Raw genomic sequence first — 24,492 nt, 5'->3', positions numbered from 1 at the left:
ACAGAAAAAAGCCCACACGGAAAAAAGCCCACACGGAAATAAGCCCACATGGAAGAAAGCCCACATGGAAAAAAGCCCACACGGAAAAATACTCAAAGTAGAAAAATTTCCATATTCACAATATGTTTGGAAGCAAACATCTTATTTGTTTAAATGATGAGTACCTTCATAGTCCATTTGAAAGGCCATCCGTTACCTTGACAACAAATGGCTTCCTGAGTACCTTCAATTCAGAGAAGCAGGGCGTTACCTCTGGAGTTCTCACACAGTTTGCATTCTCTACTGGACTCTTGCTCAGCCCCTGTAGTTTTTGGAGAATTGCTGAAGTGTGTGTAGTTTCCTGTGCTTGTGTTCTGAGACAACAAGAACACTCTCATTTGTGAAGACCCTCGGAGGCCAGGTCTACCCATTGGCCCCTGGAGTCCACGGAGTCTACCACCAAGAAAGCCAATAGGTAACCTGGCCTCCCGATGGGACTCAGCTGGAGGCCAGGTCTACCAAGAGGCTTTTATGGTGGTGACCAGGCCTCCAGATGAGGACTCCGGATGGAGGGCAGGGGGATGGCAGGGAGGTGTGCCAGAGGCCTACTTCAGCATTTGCCTCAAGTCTGAGTTGCACAGGCACACTACTGACTTGCACAATTATTACACAACTATCTTATTGCTGTTTTTTTTAAATGTACATTATGAGTTTTATTTTTTATTTTTGTAGTGCAAACAGTGGAGTTTTCAAGAAGCCGGAAGAACAATGAAGTTATGATTTACTTGGGGTTTGAGTATCTCGCTTTTCGCACTGTCAATGGAGTGGTGATTTGGAGATGCAGACAGAATCGCTCTATAAAGTGCCATTCGGTTATAAAAACAAAAGATGGCAACGTAGTTCAAGAACCAACAGAGCATTGTCATGATTCCTGTCCTCAAAAAGCAGCAGCAAACATTGCCAGAAGCAAAATGAGGGAAGACATGGGAGCAGTAAGTGCTACTCCTCGCAGTGTGATGGGAAATGTGTTGTCAGCGTTAAATAATGATATATTGGCCCATATACCCAGACAATCATCCCTCGCAAGAAGTCTTCTCTATCACAGAACAAATGGTAATTTGCCTAACCCCAAAACCATAAATTTTGACATCCCTGAAACTCATACTTCAGATTCAGGTGTGGAGAATCCAGACAGAATTCTGGTTTTAGGTGATAGAGATTTTATGCTCGAATTGAACAAAGATACCATCTATGGAGATGGCACATTTGATAAAGTGCCAAATATGTTTTACCAACTGTACACATGGCATGGCAAGGTGGGTAATTCATATTCGCCATGTATTTACATTTTACTCCAAAAAAAGAAAACAGGCACCTATAATAGAATGTTTCAAATAATGAAGCTATTGATTCCAAATCTGGCACCTCAAAAGGTTTTAGTCGATTTTGAGAAGGCTTGTATGAATGCAGTGAAGATTGCCTTTCCACACGCTGAGGTCAAAGGGTGTTATTTTCATCTGTGTCAGAGTCTCATTAGGAAAATCAACAATGTTGGCTTAAAGACTAAATATGAAACTAATATGAACATAAAAATTACACTGAAGTCTTTTGCTGCATTAGCCTTTGTCCCAATAAATGATGTAAGAAGTGTTTTTGAAAAGCTTGCCGCCACATTTCCAGATGAAGACAGCTACAATGAGGTGCTCACATACTTCTTTTCTACATATATCGAGGTTGAAGCAGGTAGAGATCCTCAGTTTCCTATAAGAATATGGAATCATAATGACGCAGCCCTTGAACGGTCACCAAAAACTACCAACTGTTGTGAAGGATTTCACAACGCTCTTAATTCCCTGTTCCGCTGCAGTCATCCCAGTGTGTGGTTTCTATTTGATGGACTGCAGAGGGACCTGGCTTGCCAAAAATTAACATTGGCTAATGCACAAGCAGGTCGCCCAGAGGTGAAAAAGAGAAGATACGAGGCACTACATGACATGGTTGCCACTTCTGTGCAGGAGTATGAGCAGGTGGAAGATAAACTTACTTAAGGAGATTGGCTAATTTGCAGTAAAGATTTATATCTGAATTATTATTTACTCGATTTATTATTGAATGTTGGTCCCTCATTTAATCCAGGGGGTCCCCATTCATTCCGGGATTGTTTTCAACAGCTGGCAGAGATATAAAAACAGTGAAATAGTTTCATTTTCATGTCAAATGAAAGAATTGGCAGGGATATTAAAACAGTGAAATGGCTTTAATTTCATGTCAAATAATCACTGTAAAGGAATAAAGTATATAGTTAAATAACAAATAAAAGACTTTTACAGAAGTGTGAATAAAATTAATGTGAAATGTAAGGGGAAAAAGGAATAATTATCAGGTATTATCATACCAGTACAAATAGTGTTTTTCATGATTTGGAAATAATAAAATATGGTTCTTTCTGATGTAGTTATTTTTTATTAAGTAATTGTTAATGTTAATAGTTGTGAAAGTTATGTTATGGGTTGTAAAATTATGTTATGGCTGTAATTTTTTAAAAACAAAATAAATAAATAATATTAAGTATTCAAATGTATTTTTCCGTGTGAGCTTTTCCCCATGTGGGCTTTTCCCCGTGTGGGCTTTTCCCCGTGTGGGCTTTTTTCTGTGTGGGCTTTTTTCCGTGTGGGCTTTTTTCCGTGTGAGGTTTTTTCCCATGTGGGCTTTTTTCTTGTGTGCATTTATGACCGTGGGGTTTTTTTGTGAGCAATTTTCTTGTGGGCTTTTTTCATGTGGGTTTTTTTCTGGTTACCCCTTTCTGGCACCTTGTGCTGTCTCTCAGAAAGCCTTCTTTAGCTTTGACCTCAGCTTCCACTAGTTCAAAATATGAAACTTTCCTCCGCCTTGGGCAGATTTGGCATGTATCTACATGGCGTCAATTAGCCCCCAGACTTTAATCATTTTAACCATTTCATAGTTTGAGATGGGAGAAATATGTTTGCCATCATAACAGGTTCCCTGATGTTAAGGTATGACAAAACAGGTTTTTAATTGTGTTTACTAAAATATTTGTATAAAACCTTCTCTCCCATCAATGGACATTCAAAGTGGCTTAGATCAGCATGTGCCCAAAACCAGGCATTGCATAAAGACATTTAGAACCAGAACAGTAGAATCACAACCACAATATCAATTTGAACAACCACAGAATGCCTGAAGCCTACAAACAAAAACTATTCTGTGAAAAGGTCAGAATCCTTGAGAAAGAATTAATAGCATCATTACAAAATTATAACTTTCAGGTCTCCTTAGCAGTTTTTCCAAGACACTCTAGCATGACCCCCACTGTTATTTTAAGTACTATGGTTTGCCAAGGGCAGAATGAATAGAGGTTGGACTCTGGTTTCCTCAAGTGAGCTATATTTGCAACACCATTTAAAAAGAGATGGCACTGCTTTAGTACTTTATCAGTGATGCAGTCTCAATTGTAATTCAGTGCTGCTCTGCAAGCCTCTCTTTGTGCTCTCAATTACAAAGAGAGAATTGCATGTTTTGTGTTAACCAATATGTGTCCTTTTACTTTGTCAGCAGAAAGAGGCCCAGCTGCTATTGTGCTATTCCATTTTGCCAGTCCACTGCTCTGCACAGTGACAGATGAAGCAATTCAAAAGTAAATGTGCAGCCTTAGTAACAACATTATAGGCCATTACATTCTGGAAGTTCTCCTTTTCAGGGTGACAGCAAAAAAAACCATTGAATTTTCATTAATAAAATAGGGCCAGCAGTGAAATGACCCTGTGCCCTAGGAGCAGTTTTTATAATTATACCTTATTTGCTGTGAAATAAGTTGCTTGCATTGTCATGTAAAATAGTGATACTCAGTGGTTCAGAATCTACATGTGGCTTTTCTGAGCACCTTTCCCCAATATGGGCACCTGTGCCAAGTTTCCAGAAAGTGGGCAACATCCTTCCCCAGTAGGGCTTGTTGGCAGCAGTTGGTTTCTTGAGGTGCCGGCTTCATATCAGGGATGGAAGCAAATGTGACTCATTTAGTTGATTGTAACTGCCAATGTGGTTCTCTGCAAGCCACAGAGTAAGTACCACTGATGGTATCCTTGAGAGATTGTATCTGCAAAGGCATGTGTGCATAGTCTTTAATACTAGTGAATCAGTTTGTTACTATATATGATAAGAATATATTCACATTGCCCTGACCTGGATGGGCCAGGCAAGGCCTAGTGCATCAGATCTTGGAAGCTAAACAGGGTTGGCCCTGCTTAGTGTTCAGATGGGAGATCACCAATGATGTCCAGGGTTGCTACACAGAGGCAGGCAATGGCAAACTAACTCTATTAGTCTCTTGCCTTAAAAACCCTACGTGGTCAGCATAAGTCAGCTGCAACTTGACAGACTTTCTACCACCATCCTGACTTTAAAGCAGATGCCTCTGTATGGTTAGATTTAATATGCAGCATCTTAGAATGTTCAACCACTTAGCACAGATTTTTTTTTTTGTTCTCTGTTCAACATCCCAATTAAGATAGGATCATGTTATCCTCATAGTGCATGTAGGGGGCAGCTTGCTTTAAGGATAGCTAAGAAGTTCAGAACTGAAGTAAAACTTGAACTGGGGACATTTGGGCTCGCAGCAAAGTCTTAGAGAGTCTACCACACTTAACAGAGTGCCCGGAGATAGCGTAGCCGAGCCCTGTGAAACTCCTCTATTGGGTTTCACAGGACTATGCTATGAGTTTTGCAGGCATATTTTTGCACCTGTAAAAGGGGGCGTTACCAGGCTGAAAGGGCTTAGGAAGCTGACCAAAGTCATGTCCGCTCCCAGAAACACCTCAGGAATTCCCTCTTCAGAGCCGGCACAAGCCCTCATGCCAGGGTAACACTGCTGGGGAGGAAGCACCGGCACCCGAGCCTCACAATGTTGTGCTGCTCCCCTGAGCTGGCACAAGTTGCCCTGTACCAGCATTAGTGCCCACTTAGAGGTCACGCCAACTCCAAATGCCATTTGCCCCCCTCCTTGAGGATTGCTCTGTCCCTCTCTATTTAGGATAGTGTCTTAAGTGAGTTATCCACCGGTATCATATTGCTGTGTCACATAACAACTTCCTGTAAAGCTCCTAAATAATTTAAACAAATTCAAGGATCAAGGTCAGGTCTATGGCATTTATTTTTCTGAAAACTGTTTAGCAAAACACAGTTCCACCAAGAATGTATCTGGCAATGCAAGTTCTTTGAGGCATAGTCACAGTGACTCATCCTACTATTCTTGTGTGGTGTTCCAGGCTGGCTTGTAAAGCTGCTACAATGCAATAGGTTGCATGCTATACATTAATGTATGTACCCATTTACTCATATGTTCGGTTATAGGAAAGATTCTTCAGCAGTTCTATCTTGTTTCCTGGCAGATTATATATTTCTTTCAAAAGAAATTCTGTCTTACATTTATAATACATAGGGGACAATTTCTTCTGCAGTATCTGAAATATTTATTGTAAGTAACAGCTTGGGAAGAAGCGCCATGCAGGAAGCACTGTTACTAAATCTAGCCTGTGACATGAATTTTTCAGTAGGACTGAGGTATCTGAAGTTAAGATACTTTTAGAAGTTCTAATGTTTTGTAGTTTGTTCCCAGAGTCCACTTCTAAAGAGTGCCAGAATGTAGTGTAGTGCTTCTTTGACTAAAATTCTTGTGCTTTTGATATATAATATGCACATGATATGCTAAAGCTAATGTGAGATAAAACAGTTGCCAGAGCTGTCTTGCCAACAGGCAACTGTGAGTGTGGCCAAGATTGTTATAGCAGAAAAATAAAATGGAATGGGCATTCCCCTGACTACTGGGTACAAACAGAGATGGAGAGTATGGGGCTGGCAGGTTACAAGCATCTCAGCATTGCAAATAGACGAGTAAGAGTTCTATCCATCAGTTAGTTTGATATACAAATGGATGACCAAAACCAGTGTTCTGATCCACTAGATGGAGGTCAATGAAGGCAATCCATAGGGTAGCTTCCAGCTCTCAGTTCAGCCTTTGTGCATTAAAAGTATTTTGTTTATATCTCACTTCTCTCCACAATAGGGATCCAAAGCAGCTTACATTGATCTCCACTGCTCCATTTTATCCCCACAACAGCCCTTGTGAGATAGGTTGAAAGCATATGACTAACCCATTTCCTTCCCTCTGCAAGAACATTTTCCAGCTCTTCTAGTGGAAACATTTGGAAATTCTGTGGAACACTGAATGAACAACTCTGAAATATTTTCTCTTTTAGAATGAGTTACTTCTTAAGGCAATGCTTTCTTTACTCAAAATGTATAGCATGAAAAAGTCTGTGGACTTTTCTGAGGAAACACTAAAAAAAAACTCCATTCCCCCCCCCCTTTTGGAATATTTATTTACCCATTTTAAGTAAAACCTTGCCTTTCATTTCAATCTACAGCATTAAATAATATTTTTTTCTACATAAACAGCAGGCATACGTATTTTAAAGAATACTTTTGTTTAAATTTTGGCAACAATTAAAATACCATGTTTAATGATACTACATCACCATTAAACATAGTACGATAAACTTTATAATGACACAATGTCACTTAATATAATACAATATAACTTAACTAGGGAAGTGGTGAGCTTCCCATCACTGGCAGTCTTCAAGCAGTGGCTGGACAAACACTTGTCACGGATGCCTTAGACTTGATCCTGCACTGAGCAGGGGAGGTGGACTAGTTGGCCTGTATTGCCCCTTCAAACTCTATGATTCTAATATCCGAATGTGCTGGTAGCCCCACCTATTGTGACGGTCTGAGAGAGTTTGCTACAGAATTTGCTTTCTACCATCAGCTTTTATTTTTTTCTACATGTCAGGTGTCAAAAATTAAGATATATATGCTATGGTACCATAGTAGGCTTGCCAGGTCCCCCCTCTCCTCTGGCAGGAGGTTTTTTGAGCGGAGGTGAGGCTAAGATTGCACACGCGGCCATGCTGACGTGAGCACGTCACTTCTGGTTTACACCCAGAAGTGCCGTATCGCAAGAGGCCTTTTTATCACTCAAACTGGGAGTTTGAGTGGTAAAAGGCCCGTTGTGATGTGGCACTTCTGGGTGTAAACACATCACAAGGGGCCGCTTAAGCTTACAATGTGTTTACACCTGGAAGTGCCGCATTGCAAGGGGCCTTTTACCACTCAAACTGGGAGTTTGAGTGGTAAAAGGCCCATTGCAATGCAGCGCTTCCGGGTGTAAACCAGAAGTGATGTGGTGTGGCTGGCAGGTGCCCATGTGTGTTGCCCGCCGACCCTCAGCTGATCAACGGGCAGCCAGGTGGATTGGCAGGGGTTTGCCCACCATCACCTGTCACTTGGCAACCCTACAGCATAGGGTGAAGCAATTTCCAATTCCTTGGATATTGGGTATACTTGTAATTTTTCTTACAGAAAACAAAAAACAGTTGTACTTTAAAATGCCATAAACATGCCAAATATTACAATTTTATATGCTAGACAATTATAAATGATGTATTTTATGTTGTTAAATCAGTAAAAATATTTTAGGTTTGATAGGTTAGTGAAGTTTTCTCCAAATTAACATTGTTTTCCCCGGTAGCTTCAAAATTTCTGGAAATTTTAAATCTCTAGGGATACATTTAGTTTTCTCTCAGGATGCTTCACATAAACCTAACTTGAACTAACACATGGGGTGAAGTGCTGACATGAGATCATTATGTAATAAATGTTGCTGGTAATTTTACTGTAGACTAGTCTCAGAGCAATAACCATGCAGGGTTATTTATTGAGCATAATTTATTAGTGATTGTATTGAACATATCTGCCACTGAAGCTTCAACACGAGAACATGTTTGCTTTAAATATGTCTAAGAACATAAATGACTTGGCTATTTCTTCTTTTCTAAACGTAAGCATTTGTTCATTTATAGAACTGCTAATGCCACAGAGACTGTCTTTTAAGCCTATTCCCACACCTCTCCTTAAGAGAGTTACACAAGGTCATAGCTATTTATGGCTTAACCATTTAAAATAACATACCATAAAAAGAGAGATCAAAATGGAGAAATGACTGAATAGTGGCAGATCAATACAAGCAACCATTTGTAATCAATTATTTTGAGGAAGAGGCACATTTAGAAAAGTATGTCAACCTTTAAGATCCCTATAAAATTGCCAAAGAACACTTTCAGATTCAGCTAAATTTATGCTGGAGTAGAGAGATACTTCTAAGCTCCTTTGGGAGTAATGTGAAGCCCAAGTCTTAAACCACGCTAGGATCAAAACACAAACAGACAGGACATGTTTTTGCCCCCAAAAGATGCAGAGATTGATCCTGTTCTCACAGTACCCAGGGTATATTTGGCAAGTGACTTCCAGGGAACTAAGGCAAGATTCACCTAGGATTTAAATGACAGAGCCACATTGGTCCACAGCAAAATCCACAAATAAAAGCCACAGAATATATATTTTATTTTACTTGAACCTTTTAGAGTTGTCATCTCATTTTTATTTATACCAATCCTACAAAATATATCAGATGGAAAGGTAACCACAGTAAAGGCTACCCAGCAAACTTCACAACTGAGTAAAAATCTCAACCTAGTGCACCCTTTTTACCATTGCACTCAAATGAAGAAGGTATTCATCCAAAACAGCCACTGTGGGAAAAGCTGCAAAATTTAGATATAATTCCCCTTGGCATGGTGAGAAGTTATACAATTTCCACAAGGTCAATTTTACAATTTCCTCTCGACATAAAAAGTTGATTCCATCATGTGGCACAGAAAATAGATAGATACTGTAAAATCTCAGAATCATACATATGAAAGACAACTGATAAGATGATAAAAATAACAAATGGGACATTTTAAATGAGTAGGGGAAAATAACCTGCATTCCTACACTGTGCCAAGAGCATATTAGTTGTGGTCAAAAAATATTACAACAAGGAACGTATAAAAGTATAAGGACACAGACATGGCATGGAAAAGGAAATAAATGCATGGATTTTGTAAAGTGATTGAAAGGTATGTGCAAAGGTATGCATTCACTGTGCTTTTCCATACAGCCCCATATTCTCACAGCTGTTCAATTTCAGTGTGTATATTATACATAACACACACCATATATACAGTATATATATGTGTGTGTGTGTGTGTGTGTGTGTGTGTGTGTATCCGTGCATTATAAAGCTACAGACAGTTACAAATTATTCCCAGTCCATTTTCTTATATGGCAGTTTTCAAAGTTTTTAAGGAAAAACATGCTCCAGTTGTTTCAATAGCATGCTCCAGTTGTTTCAGAATATCCTTTACTAATTTACCCATTAAAAACTGATCTAAATAGCACTTACTTTTATTTTAGAATAGTATAGCACTGCATTTTCAACCCTAGTGCAAGTTTTGTGCTGTTCAGTTCATCAAATGTCCTATAAGGTATGCTCATGTTTATGTTAAATAGGGTGAAATGTCGTTTACCTCTCCACTGTGTGTATGGATTCTCTTGTGCAGCCATCTTTCCTATAGAATCATACTGAGAATATTAAGGGAGCTTTTCATATAATTTTACTTCTGAGTATTCTCAGGGAGATTATGTTCTTTGTAACTTGGGGATGGTCACATGTAAGTTGGGATAATACCAATTTATTACATATGTTATTATAGTGATTCTCTTAAAACCTTTTCAAAAGTTAAGAAACTTTAAAATTCCCAATTTTCAACCTTCATTGCAAGAACAATGGACCAAAACTTTGACTCCTACATAAAGTCTCTGGTTTGTATTAGACAACATATTTACATTGTGGAAATTCAGACACACATGAACTACTAATTCCATGTTAGTCTGTAGCACCAAAGATTTTTAACATGAGACATTATCCAGCAGACCATACCTGCCACAAAAGGTAAAAACAGCATCAGAGTAAACAATTGTCTACAAACATCTGAAACATTCCCTTAATTGCCCATTATTCAAAAACTAATTAGTTCTTAGTGAAATCATTATACTGCCACTTTGACATGACTACCATGTTTCATTACTATTGAGAACATGTTTTCCAAAAGAAATGTCTACATATTTCTTTGATCCAAACTGTCATGCTGGGCAAGCAAAAGTATTTCAAACTATATTATTCTTCAATGCTTACAAATATAAGATTCTGCAAAGTGGTTTTGCAAATGGCTTCTTCGTAACTTGTTTATTAAGAACACATTGTAAATAAAGACGATGCCATTTTGTAACGACTTTGTACTGCCACCCACACTTGACTTCTTTAGTTGTCACTCAGTACATGGTGATGAGATCATTTGGCAATAGCCCAATGGCAAATATGCCAACTTTGTCACTTGGAAAGATATACCACATTTAGGTATTTAAGCTTCTCTAACACCTATCCTTTGTAATTTAACCAATTACTTTTCAGTTTGCATTTGTTCTGATGAGTTCACCAGATGTCAATGGGGAAAAATAATATTGCACATTTTCCAAACAAGGTGAAAGACAATTTCACAAGAGCTGAGAGTGACAGGTAAAAGCAAAGTAAGTACACTGCAAAACCCCAGTTCTTCTGCAAATTAAAAAAGTACAGTTAACAAATCCAGGTTTTCTAAAGCTTAAAACAAAGCTAAGTTGTAAGAAAGACAGCAAAGCTTCCTTTTCTTTCCCTCCTGGGTTCTCCTTTCATTTGAGTGCTCCCAAATCTAGTGTGCAGATGTTAAAACGAGCTATTTAAATCTGCCTCGTTTTTGTTGGTAAGGCTTATGGTATGCATCGCTGTATTTTATAATGCTGGTCAAATGACCGTAATAAATGAAATGAATGAATGCTATTTAGTAATGTAGTAGTCATATTATACATTAAAACACAACTCTCCCAGGAATTGTGCTATTGTATATGTAGCAAAAGTAGTTAAAAAGCATGCACTAGGTGTAAAATGGGTTCAAATTATAGTATTTTGGTATTAGGAGCTAGGTAAAGGGCTGGAGAATGAGAACAGAAAAGGTACCATTTGTCGTGCTGCGCCTTGGGCGTGGTCGTCACGGGGGTCTCTGGCCTGGAGGACGTTGGGGCTGAGACAATCTCTTCCACCTCAGACCAATCCGAGGGGGAGTCAGAGCTCGACTCTCCCTCGGGCGTCGCCAGGTTGCCACAGGACACACCTTGCAGCCAACCTCTGGCGTCAATATCCTCCCCGGCAGGCAGATTTCTCTGGCCTTATATACCCTCCAGGCCAGAGAAGTCCCTCCCAAGCTCCGCCCCTAGCCCTTCCCCCAGAAGTCCATATAAGGGCTGGGAGGTTTCACCTCCCAGCCAGGAGAAGTCAGGTGTGGACCACACCTCTTCCCCGCCTGTGCTTGCCTGCCGGACAGCTGGGTTGCGGGGAGGCCGGCTACAGCCGATGCCCGACCCACGCCGCTCCCGCGGCCCCCTCCTCCCGCCAAAGGATGTGCAGGCCGGCGGCCCTCAGCGGCCCGGGCCCAGCGGAGGAAACGCCGGCTCGCGGCTCCCTCGACCGCGGCGCCTGGGCTGGCGCATTGGAGGGCCCCGGCTCTCTCGGCGGCGTCTGGGCTGGCGTGGCGGCGACCCGCGGCCCCCGCGGAGGCTTGGGCCGGGCTGGCGGGCCGGTGGCTGGCTGCTTCCGTGGCGGCTCCAGACGGGCTCTCTCCTCTCTTGCCGGCTTGGTAGAGTGCTGAGAGGAGAGGAAGCCTCGGTAATGCCGCCCTCCCGGGACGACTGGTGAGTGTGGGGGCTGCCCCCCGGCCCGGGAAGGGGGTTTGGGGGCCCCTCCCGGGACACCATTACCTGCAAAGTTCTGGGGCAGTACTCAACTGATACCAATAAACACCTTCTCTGCTGGGAGTACACTTGATTTACTCATAAAATGAACACATAAAAGACTATACACACGGATGTGCATTAGGCTTGTGCCTACTGGCCCTGGCCTCTCTCTATGCACATCCAAATTTTTGAAAGAGCCTATGCATAAGCCAAATGTATGTCTCTGTGTTCATGATTGGAGACCCTTCCTTTTTTGCAGGTGATTTCACTCCCTTGCTGTTCCTCCTTAGCACATCTCCCTACCCCATGTGGCTACCATCAGTCCAAAGAGATCACAAAAGATCACTGGGAATTGAAGAACAAGATCAATGTTCCTTGTGCCTGAGTATCACTGCATCCTGCCAACAACCTTGGCAGATTGTTCCACCAAATTAGCAGGCACAACCCCTGCACTGCCCAATACTCAAACTCCTTCTAATCTGAAACAAGGGACCTTTTTTAATGGGGTATCAGAATTCTACTACTTAGTTCAACTGCAGAAACAGCTGATCTATTACACAGAACATTTTCAGACTCAAATGTTTTTCCTGTAACTGGGACTGTGTATATTTTCATTGTTTGGGATTGGGGATTTGTTGCTAGGATAACCCTTTAGCCCTCAGGTTCTTTATTTAGGTCTTTCAGAACTCCTTTGACCTGCTGTCAGATTACAACACAAAGTCTTAAAGATAAATACCATGGACAACAGTTTCCTTGGCTGACCACTTTCCAGCTTAGCAATTTTACTTTAACGATCTGAGAGGTCATTTTGCATATATAGAGAGAGATAATACATAAACTATATGAGTTACATAATCAGTCTTGCATATTATACTCTAGGTCAACCCTTACCAAAGAAACTTGTTTATTCTATATTTAGTGAACTTACAGCCCATTCCTGAGCTTGGGTGGCAAAAGTGCTTAGGAGGCCCGAGGGGCCTTGTGCTGGCGTAAAAGGCACTTACGCCGGCACAAACAGCCTGGGCGCCAGCATAAGACCAGTTACTCCGCTGGCAGTAGTCGGTGGAGGGGGACGGAGTGGCTGCGTCAGCGCCCGAGTGATGCAGAAGCAGCCGGCGGCCGCCTGGGAGGTGTTCCCAGGGGCATTCCCACGGCTAGGAGGCCTCCTAATGCCCTTTTGGCCCGGGAACGCCACGCAGCCCATTGACCGCCATGCAAATGCTCTGGACCCTCATCTCTCCGCCGTGCCCAAGCACCCCCCATCTCAGCCTGGCGCCTCTGGAACCCGCCTAGAGGCCACCCAATGGGGCCAGAGCAGGAACTGGCAGCACCCCTCCAGAGAAGGGGCCTTGGAGGCAGGAATTCCCCTCATAAGTGGCACTTCGCAGCCGGCGCTCACTTGACAGGTAAGCCTCGCATGGACTGGCATGTTGCCGGTCTGTGCCGGGGGGGTCGGGACTTTGTGGTTTTCTTGCTCCAACTCCCCTCTCTGCGGGGACTGTGCATGGTTCTCACTCCAACTCCCCTCTCGGTGGGGACTGTGCATGGTTCTCACTCCAACTTCCCTCTCAGGGGGGGGGCTTGCTGCTATGGCTCCTCCAGCTGCCATCTTCGGGGGGGGGGTCTTCTGGTGGGGAGGCACCTCTGAAGTCCAGCTCCAGACTTTCCCCCTCCACTCTAACCATTGCAAGGAGCACACCTGGCCTCACTCAAGAGAGCCTTAGGGAGAAGTTGGAGTGAGGTAGCTTCTCATCCCTCTCCGTGCTTTTTATTCAGATGCCGCCGCAGTTCTGGCCAGCCCGGCAGCTTCATGCAGCTCTGCCTCTCCCTCAGCACTGATGCCCGCACCCCGCCCACCACTCACGCCGCCCTCGCCCTCAGCTGTGCTCCAGACTCCATGGGCCGCATTCTGACGATGTCGGTGAAGCGCACCACAGCCACGGGCCGGGACCACCCCCATGCTGTTGGAGCTTGACCCCTGGGCAGCCGCCATACTGCCCAGGAGTCACCTGGTTGTCTACCCCCAGACCCTTCTTTCTCATTGCAGATCTCTCCGACAGCCACCCAGCTGCCTTCACCCTTCCTCACACATGCTGTCACCAGGACAGAAGCAGGTTGGCAAGGGAGCAGTGCGTTCACCTCCCAGCCACCAACACCCTGTGTGACACATTGAACTCCAGTCGCGCCCTATTCTCCTGCTCCATTCCTGCCCTCTCACCTGCCACTCTCCAACTCGTGTGAAAATAAAGTTGTCTTTTGAAACTGGCACCGCCTGCATTGTGCTTGGGGACGGGCAAGGGAGGGTCTGGCTGCCCTGTTCCAGGCAGCCAGCCAAGGGAACCAGCACCACCCCGTGGATGGCCTCCTAACTCTCGGAACTCAGTCCACAGCAACTGGGGGGAGGCGAGGGAGCAAAGGCCATGAACTGGCAGGGAGACCTGTCCAGAGGGTGGAAGGGGGCCCCTGTCAGGACTGCAATGAGCCTCGACGGGGTGGGCTGCTAGTGATGAGATATTGCAGGCGTCATGAGCCTTTGAGGCCCCTTCATTTGCATGGCCACAGATAGCGGCCTCTGGCCGACCATACCAGCCCACCGAGGCATCCGGCGCACACTGAACACACACCAGGCTCTCATGATTCGCCCCAGTGGTTAGAAGGATTCAGCTAGTTCAGCAGAGTTTCTCCCGCTCTTGAAGTTAGCCGTGTATCCCCCCTTCCACTTCCCTTTCCTCTCCCCCCCTTCAGGGGGACAACCCTCTCTATGGTATAAAGACAGAGCACGCACCCGCCCATCCCTGGCCCCCGTCCTCCTGCTGCCGCAGATGGGGCTGATTTCCTGGATCTCGCAACCGAGAGTTGCCTTCCCAGCCCTTCTTTAGGTGTGTGGGGGGGGGGATCTCGCTGGCAGCCCCCGGCCCACCCTGGAGTTTTTGTCAAGGGAAAGAGTGATGCTTGGGTGCAACTTGGAGGGTTGTGGAGACCCATGAAGGTAGCGCTGGCGACTACTCGCTAGTAGTCTCCGAGCCATCTGATGTGTGCTTTTGCTATTCTCCCGGCGCCTCCGGGAGCTCTCCCGTCCTCCTGCTCTCCCTGCCTCTTTTGCGGCCCCCGCCCTTTCCCCTGCACTCCTCCCCCTGAGGCGGCCCTCCCATCTTGCGGCCTGCCCCTCCCATCCCCATTCTGTGGCCCGCCTCCCCCCAGTGAAATCCCTCCCCTGGAAGTTGCCCTGCTAACTCAGCTGGGCCTGGCTGGTCTCAGGCTGCGCCGCAGCATTCCTGTGCCGCAGCGCTCCTCGGCCTCTCGTTTCTTTTTAAACTTTCGCCTTTTTCTTGGCGGCACATGCTGCCATGAAGTCCCTTAGGAGGCCTCCCGGCTGCGCTGTAGCTGCGCCGCGGCCCGCCTGAAGCTTCAGGAATGGGCTTTTAAACTAGGAGTATTTAAATAAAGAAACAGCAAAGAGAAAAATGAAATATATTCCTTTGCATTTGATACTTAGGAGTAGAATGCAGCAGTACTACAATGTACAGTAATGAGATAGAACCAGCAGCCAATAATAAAATGCTGTAACATGAGGCACCTCCTCCACCAAAAACAAAGAATGTTGTCTCTACAGTACTTCTAAGCTCCATGGCTTGAGAACCCAGTTAGTCATATAATGCTTGATACTGATGACAGAAGACTCGAGTGCTTTTAAGAAAGATACTCTGTAAACTAAAGCCAAACTTCAAAGTATCCCTCTAAATACAACAGAAGTATTCAAAAGCTCTCATTTTGAGAACCCAAAGTAACTGCCCAATTAAGGAAATGCAGAAATTTGCAGAATTTTAGGAGAAGAAAAAGAGTTGGGTTTTATACCCCGCTTTTCTCTACCTTTAAGGAGTCTCAAAGTGGCTTACAACCACCTTCCCTTCCCCACAACAGACATCTTGTGAGGTAGATGGGACTGAAAGAGTTCTGAGAGAACTGTGACCAGCCCAGGTCAACCAGCAGGCTTCATGTGTAGGAGTGGGGAAACAAACCCGGTTCTCCAGATTAGAGTCCACTGCTCTTAACCACTACACCACAGATAGATGATAGATAGCTTTCTCTTCCTTCCTGTGAGGACATCATCTATCTAGAATAAGACATTGTATTAAATCAGGACAATCCACCACCCAGCTCTCAGCAGGTTTGCTTCCATGATCCAGACAAACCCACAGCATGCTACAAAGAGAGCAAGCACATTTCTGAAAGGTAGTAACCAAGAAAATAGATTGAGATGGGTCATGCAAATAAACGTGCAATGCATTTAATCAGAAGGGGGGAAAACCCAACAACCACGAAACAAAACCCACCCACCCCTGGCTCACGATTCAATTTGATGAAGGAAAAGTCCCTTATCAGTCAGATGGCTGGTGTGAACATAACTTATTCACTGAGGATGTTCTGAGGTCAGTTTTGTGTGAATACAGGAATGTTGGTTGAATATGGTTTGGCCATCTCCTTTCAAGGTTTCACTTATACTGCAGAGTATCACATCTTCCAAGCACTGAAAACCACAATGTTTTGTACCCGGAAATATAGAATATCTGTCCTTGCAGTCCCAATCGCCTCTACAACATTATTTATCATGGTGTTACTCAAACATTCCATTTTGTGAATTCTAGACACCGGTAAGAAAGCAGCAGTCACATGGCAGCAATGCTCAGCCACAGTGTGAAGCATGGTAATTTTTATATTGCAATTATATTGGAGGCTATGATAGCCCAGCTGTTGCATAACACAGTGGATAGCTCCACCCCAGGATAAAGCTACACAATACTCTATGCTTCACTGAAGGGAGACCTTCTTTAGGCTCAGAGTAGAAACTCATAGTAAGTGTCACAGATACTACAAATGCCTTAATGTACCTTAATTATCGGTTCTTGTAGGTTATCCAGGCTGTGTGACCGTGGTCTTGGTATTTTCTTTCCTGACGTTTTGCCAGCAGCTGTGGCAGGCATCTTCAGAGGAGTAACACTGAAGGACAGTGTCTCTCAGTGTCAAGTGTGTAGGAAGAGTAATATATAGTCGGAAGGGGGTTGGGTTTGAGCTGAGTCATTGTCCTGTAAAGTATTAAAGGTAATGTGCTAATCATTGTCCTGTAAGTATCAAGATAATGTGCTAATGAGAGTGTGGTATGTTAATGTGGAACCATTGTATCCTGAATGGTTCCACATTAACATACCACACCCTCATTAGCACATTATCTTGATACTTACAGGACAATGATTAGCACATTACCTTTAATACTTTGCAGGACAATGACTCAGCTCAAACCCAACCCCCTTCTGTCTATATATTACTCTTCCTACACACTTGACACTGAGAGACACTGTCCTTCAGTGTTACTCCTCTGAAGATGCCTGCCACAGCTGCTGGCGAAACATCAGGAAAGAAAATACCAAGATCACGGTCACACAGCCCGGATAACCTACAAGAACCGATGAACTCTGATTGTGAAAGCCTTCAACAATACCTTAATTATGTTGTTCACACTGTTACAAAAGTTATGGGAGGGAGGGGAGCACCTTCCTTAAAAGCTTTTAGGAAGCATTGTTAAGAGGTTTCACTCACTAGAGCTTTTCATGGAGTATAGTTTTGCAGGCATTTTATTACATCTGAGGGGAATTTGGGGAATTATTGTTTGATGTTTCATTATTTAAGCTACCCTGAGCCATGGGGAAAGGTAATCATATATAATGTCATATAAATGTTACAATAAAATATTTTTGGTGCCGTCAAGTCACAGCTGACTTGTGACGACCCTGTTGGGTTTTCAAGGCAAGAGATGGTTTGCCATTGCCTGCCTCTGTGTCACTACCCTGGTATTCCTCGCAGGTTGCCCATCCAAATACTAACCAGGGCCAACCCTGCTTAGCTTCTGATATCTGAAAAGATCAGGCTAGCCAGTGGCTATCCAGGTTAGGGCAAAAATAAAATATAGCCCATCCTTTAATCATGATTAAGGAACTGGAGACAGGATGAATATATATTCTCTCTCCCTAGCAACTCCCTTCCCTATCATGAATTCTTGCCATCGAGTTTAAGACCAGTGCCTACACAGTGCATAACATGGTTAATTCTGCTTCCAATATCATTTAACTGTAAATTTCTGATAAATGTTAACCATTTTTAAGGAGGAGAGGGAGGGAGAGTGCACGCATTTGCTAAGGTGAGGGAAGGGAGTAGACATGCCTATGGCACATCATCAATTTTCGTATCATGGGCAAGAGACAGACCATGCTACGTCTGCAATGCCCTTCCTTCAACACATACTGAATAGAAAATTATAATTTATTTTGGTGATCATAATCACAAACACTATAAGTTATTAAGAAAAAAAGATTCAACCATCCATGTGCCAATACTCACAATGCCTACCAACTTTAAGAGGGCAACAAACCTCAATGCATTTGAGTATCTTTAGGACTGAGAAAACTGTGTGTCTTACAGCGCAATCCTAACAGGAGGGAAGGGGAGAGGAGCCAGCGTGACCTTGCCGTCGGCGTTAGTGGCACTTGTGCTGGCTAAGTGGGCACTAACACTGGCAGCGGGGCACTTATGTTGGTGCTGGGGAGCTGTACAGCAGCGAGAGCCACAGGTGCCAGGGCAACCTTGCTGGCAGCATTTCCCTAGTGCAAGGCCTCACGCTTGTGTCAAGGGAGGCATTCTGGGGGGGGTGGAGCTAACTTTCAGCCCAGAAATGCCTCTTTTTGCAGGCATAGCCCCATGAAACTCTATGGAGGAGTTTCATGGGGCTTGGGGGGTTATTTTAATTTATCTTCTGCGCCACTGTTCAGGAGGCAGCATAGCTATGCTGTTCTCGAGCCTATTGTAAGTACCACCACCCCCGGTTAGAATTGGGCTGTTAGACACATACATTCAAACAAAAAGTATTTTAGGACATTAGACTTCACGCAATAGAGAATGTTTTCCTATCTGTGAGAGATTGCCAAATCAAGACAGATCAGTTGACGGTTGGCTGGAAAATTAAAACTATCTACACCAGTGACAGGTTAGAACAATAAGTTTTCCATCTTTCTACCAGTAGACAACTCTTTCCAAATCAACTCATACCTATGAAACCCTAGAAGAAGAAGAAGAGTTAGTTTTTATATGTTGACCTTCTCTACCACTTATGGGAGACTCAAACCGACTTACAATCACCTTCCTTTCCCCTCCCCACAACAGACACCCAGTGAGGTAGGTGAGGCTGAGAGAGCTCTTAATAGAACTGTAACTTGCCCAAGGTCACCCAGCTGGCTTTGTGTGTAGGAGTGGGGAAACAAATCCAGTTCACCAGATTAGCTTCTACCACTCATGTGGAGGAGCTGGGAATCAAACCCGGTTCAGATCAGACTCCACCACTCCAAACCCTACCGTTTTGCAGTGGACCCTGGAACATGTCTTAAGGCATATATAAACAGTTCACACTGGGTACAGACTAGACGTCTCAGGTCTTACTAGAGATGCTGAAGTCCAGTAGAAGAAGGAAAAAAGGGGAAATCCTAATGAAATGGTTTCCCTTTCAGAATGAATGAATGTTTAAGACAAGGTTTTAAGCATAGTGGTTAAAATGTCAGACTCAAATTGAGAAGATCTGAGTTCAAATCACCAAACAGCCATGGAAACTCAATGGGTGACCTTGGGCCAGACATTGTCTCTCAGTCTAACCTACCTCACAGAGTTGTTGTGAGAATAAAATGTAAGAGGGGAAAGTGATGTTGTTAACCGCTGTGGGTCCCCATTGCAGAGAAATGTGGGGTATAAATACCTTAGTTAAATAACAATATTGTTATTTTTCTCCTTTATTCCTCAAAAATGCTTTCTAATTAACTGTATAGTAAAGTGCAATATAGAGACAATACTATTGTCCACCAGGACAATCACAAAGCACTTTCAACTTCTAAAAATTATTGTCTGTTTCCATTCTTTGTTCTAGAGGTGTTTATTTTCAGAGTTCTTTCAAAATGTGAATTTGTTCTATTTCTGAATAATGCTGAATGAAGGGTAAACTGTTTCTAAGACCTAATAAAGTTTCTTTTGTTTACTATGATGTTGACAGTTTCTATTTCCACTCCCCCTCCCATGTCCCCACTGCTAAAATGGTGAGGTACTATAGAATGTAATTTCATGTCTAACACTGGATACATTGGTAATTATTGTTTGGTTAAAATGTTAAAAAATGTACTTTTTACATTTCATAAACATACCATATAGTGAAGTGTGATGTGTTATATAATGCATTTGACATTAAAGTAGTAACTTTAGAACTGGTAAATACACATTGTTCACCCCCTCCCCCAATTTCCTTTCCAGAACACCCTAAGTTTTGTTCATGGATTCAACATTTCAATATATTTTATGTGTAATACCTCAAGAACTATAGCTCATCATAAATATGCATACAAAATAACATACAAAATAAGCATCATATGACTTGTATTTAAGAGCACCACTATGTGAAGATTTCTAGGAGATCTACTCAGTATATTTATGATACAAATTGAGAACAGTGAAGTTTCAAAGGTGAAAAATGTGGCTTTTAAAAACATGTTTTAATAAAACTAACCTTTCCTTCAGAGTCTGCTGTTACTTTCTCCACTTTGTTCCTGGTTACCAGCCTTCTCACTTGTGCTTCAACTTGCACGTTGAATTTCATGAAAGTCACATAGGTAAAATAAGCACTCAGAAGCGTTAAGCTTTCCCACCACATAATTGAGTTATCCAAAAAGAAGACGATTAGCAATATCAAGTCGATGATGTAAAAACTCACATCCCGAAACAGTGGCCACCAAGTAAGGTGCAGTATTTCTTTAGAAAATAAAGCACACATCCCAATAACAAACAGAATATTAAATACTGCAGATCCGACTATCGTCCCAATGCCAACATTGCTGTGAGATATAAAGACTCCTATTAGAGAAGTAAAGAGCTCTGGGGCCGAACCACCGGCAGCCATGAACGTTGCCCCAGCCACGTCATCAGAAATCTCCAGTTTTTCTGTGATGACTGTCAGTGAAGGAACAAAGAACTCATCGCAGACGAGGGCTAAGGCTATGAACATGTAAATCATTCCACAAATATGTAGGATTACAGCACCCTTTCTTCTTTCTTCAAGAGTGAAAAGATCTTCCGGGTATTCTCCCTTGGAATGGTTGTGATCATGTTTCATAAAAACAGGTGAATCTAGAGTGCCATTTGGATTCTGGTCCTCAATGTTCAAAAGAATTCTTTGATATGTGTGTGTTGACGTTTGGCTACCTAGACTGTTCATTATTTCTCTGCTATAAGGTTCCAACTTGAAAAAGGCACTAACTGAAAGAGAGAGTGTGCTAATGGCCATAATTCCCAGGAGAAGTCCTGTTATTCGTATCAGTTTCAGTTTTTTCCTAACATTTTGATGCTTCTTACAGTCAAAGGATGGTTCTTGCACACACCTTTTCTTAGGCAAACTAACAACAAGGTTTTTACACTGAGCCATTGTATGTCCTTTCTGTGACACCGTGGCCCAAGGATTTAGAGTCACAGGGGTTGTTCTGTCATTCCTTTAAAGTTACAGTAATAGGTGTTTCGATGGCCTTCTTCAGAATGAAGGAGTTTTACGCTTCATGGGGAGTGCACACATTGGTTGTACTTAAAAAGCAAAGAGAAATATTTGTATCAGTTCAGATTTTAGAAACCTGATGTGTCAAAATATGTTCTCCTGTGAAAAAAAGAAGTTAAATACTATTATATGCAATCAAAAATATGCACTGCAGTAAAACAAAGCTGATTTGAGGCTGCTTCACATATTACACAGCAGTAAATCCAGGCTCTCCTTTAAGTGTACATTCAATAGAGAATCTTTTCCTTTTTATAGCCAGTTTGAAGAATTATGCCCATTTATTTACTTATGGGTCTAGCTGGACCCATTTACTTATTTCTTTGAACAGAAGCTGGATCTGGCTACTTTATAGGACCAGTTTTTACAGCAAACCCCTGTTCAGACCACCACCCCCAACCCTTTCTCAGAACACTGCATCATGTGCCTCTGGAAATATATACTGTATAGATGGAATTATACACATTCATTATTAAGTTAAAAAAATCCCGAGACGCCAATGTTATGAAGACATATATAGGTACTAGGGTTTTGTTTTTTTAAGAACTGCCCAGTCACCAGTTCTGCGGAGCTAAAGCATTGGTACCAGTATTTAAGCAACTTTAGCTAGTTAATACTCACTGAAGTCAAGCAAATTATACCAGCTTAAATGCACGCACTTCAGTTTAACTGAGATTTGGATCCATTTGAAAGGTATTTATTTTGGGTATCAAATCATTAACATATCCAATTACAAAAATGCATTAGACGACATTGAATAAAATAGTTAAACACCATTCTCAAGACTATACCACAGCCTTTTTAAAGTACAGTTAGAAGAAAGCAGAGGATAGGACTCGCAATAATGGGTTTAAATTGCAGGCAGAGAGGTACCAGCTGGATATTAGGGGAAAGTTTTTTTACATTAAGAATTGTTCGACAGTGGAATCAGCTACCTAGGGAAGTGGTGAGCTCCCCCTCACTAGAGGCTGGACAATCACTTCTCAGGGATTCGCTAGGCTGATCCTACACTGAGCAGGTTTGGACTAGATGGCCTGTATGGCCCCTTCCAACTCTTATGATTCTATGAAAGCTTGCATATTATTGAAGGTGAATCATTTACCAGGAGTAAGTCAAATCTGTTGTTTTCCCTTTTATAGATATTTAGCTTATGTGCACAAATCTACATATCCAGCAGGTAAATATCAAATATGCAATTCCTCTACACTATTGTTTGAGAATGGAGATTCATTTATGTAAGTATGTGATAGACTACAAACCAAACTCAGAACACGTTTAAGACCAGAGCACAGAATAGAAAGCAGTGTATCTTCAGTCCTAGAAAGCTATCGTCATAAATTCACTATTTCTGCCCCTATACTCTTTAATCCTAAAGTCTATAATCCCATGCCAATGAGACAATACAATACAGATGGGACACAAAACACTACAGTCTATAATAAAAGCAGAAGTTAACAGTCTTCCAGACCCTCTTGATTTTTCCCCGTTACCCTACCCAAGAATTGGCCTGGATTGACCGCATCCACTCTTAAGTAACCAAGGTATACTTGGGGTTAGGGAATTAACCATTCTCAAAGCCTCTCCTCATTCAACCCCTGCTCATCCCTCAGATTCACTGCCCTGCACTTTTCCTAGTGAACCGATCCGATTATCATAGAGATCAAGTGCACCTTGTCCTGTCTTTGCACTTGGGGAACCCCAGCCTATTATGAGGAGGCTGAAATACTAATTTCTTCCCAGCCCAGATCATTAATTCTACAGACTCTGAAACTCTCTATGGTGCGGGGGGGGGGGAGATAGGAGTCAAGAAAGCTAAGCTGGGGTTTACTAATTAAAAAAAAAAAAAACATTTTCCAAAAGGAATAACCACCCTATTTCCTCTCAGAGCCCTGCCACAAACCAAATAAGAAAATACTCAACTATAAACGTGAACAGGGTCAACTGAGAGACTATCCTAACGGGCCGGGGTGAAGGGCTCTCGAAAGGAAGTCTGTCAGAAAAGTGCATTAAGGGAGCCTTCAGCGCCTGTGGGCGAGGAGAACTTGGTTGGCGGGGTCGGGCGGGAGACGTTGCCAGGGGGGCTGACGGGGGCCACAGAGGAGGAGGCGGAAAACCCCTTTCCCGCCAACGAAGACCCGACCAATCAGCGGCCAGGGCTCCGAGGGGGCAGCGGGCAGCGCCCCTCTCCCTCCCCTCCCCCCCCGGCCCCTCAACCAATAAGGGGAGGCGGTTGCTTCTCCCTCCCGCGCCCACCTCCGCAGAGCCCCTCACCCGCGAGCGCGCTCCGGACTCGCGCGGAAGGTCTCCGGCGTGAGGGGACGGCCGCGCTCTGCTCGGCGGCCAGCGGGAGGGCGGCTTCCCTCGCTCTGCCTTCCCGCCTCCCTCCCCTCCTGGAAGCGAAGGGCAAAAGCAGCAGGCGGCGGCGGCGGCTTTCGTCGGGGGGCGAGGCTGTCAGTTGGCGGCAGCCGCCTCTCACCCGGCCGCGTGAGGGGCTGAGCTCCGGGTGCCACCCACTGCAGGCAGGCAGGCAGGCAGGCAGGCACACCCGTCGCCGCCTCCCCGCCCCGCTCGGCGGGAGCCGCTCCTCCCCCCGTCCACGCCCACCGCCGCGGCTGGAGGCGCGCTCGGGGCCAGGTGAGACGCGGAGCCCTCCTTCTCCCCCCCCCTCCGCCCACCTGGCCAAGGCGGGGCACGTCCAGGGAGTCCAGGCCGAAGGGTGGCCCACGGCGGGATTGGCTCCCGAATCCTCTACGAAGAGGCTCCTTCCATACCAAGTTTTCTTGAAATTGCAGGGAGCCGCCTTGGTCTGAAACAAGACCAGCCACCCATCAACCCACCACCCATCAACCCAAAAGGACACAATGTACTTTCAGCGCACTTTAGGGACAGTTTGCAAGCGTGTTATTATGCCCTTTCACACAGGGAAACCCAGGGGGTTCCCGCATTCTGTATTCCCAGCGATGTATTAAGAGAAGTCACACTGAAGGACAGTGTCTCTCAGTGTCAAGTGTGTAGGAAGAGTAATATATAGTCAGAAAGGGGGGGTTGGGTTTGAGCTGAGTCATTGTCCTGCAAAAAAGTAACAAAGGTAATGTGCTAACCAT

The 24,492-nt window shown here is 43.8% G+C and overlaps 1 protein-coding gene across 1 annotated transcript in view; it reads right to left on the bottom strand.

The window, feature by feature from the left end:
• Window positions 1-21,392, bottom strand: part of SLC24A2 (solute carrier family 24 member 2) — a 126,889-nt gene extending 105,497 nt beyond the window's left edge. The window contains exon 1 of the mRNA XM_056848201.1: window positions 20,357-21,392. Coding sequence (XP_056704179.1) covers window positions 20,357-21,268 — 912 coding nt within the window. The 5' untranslated portion in view covers window positions 21,269-21,392. The remainder of the gene's footprint in view (window positions 1-20,356) is intronic.
• Between the last annotated feature and the right edge of the window lie 3,100 nt (window positions 21,393-24,492).

The sequence above is a fragment of the Euleptes europaea genome, chromosome 4 (assembly GCF_029931775.1).
Source record: "Euleptes europaea isolate rEulEur1 chromosome 4, rEulEur1.hap1, whole genome shotgun sequence".
Lineage (NCBI taxonomy): Eukaryota > Metazoa > Chordata > Lepidosauria > Squamata > Sphaerodactylidae > Euleptes > Euleptes europaea.
Note: the sequence above shows the minus strand (reverse complement) of the source record. Positions and strands in the feature narration are given on the sequence as shown.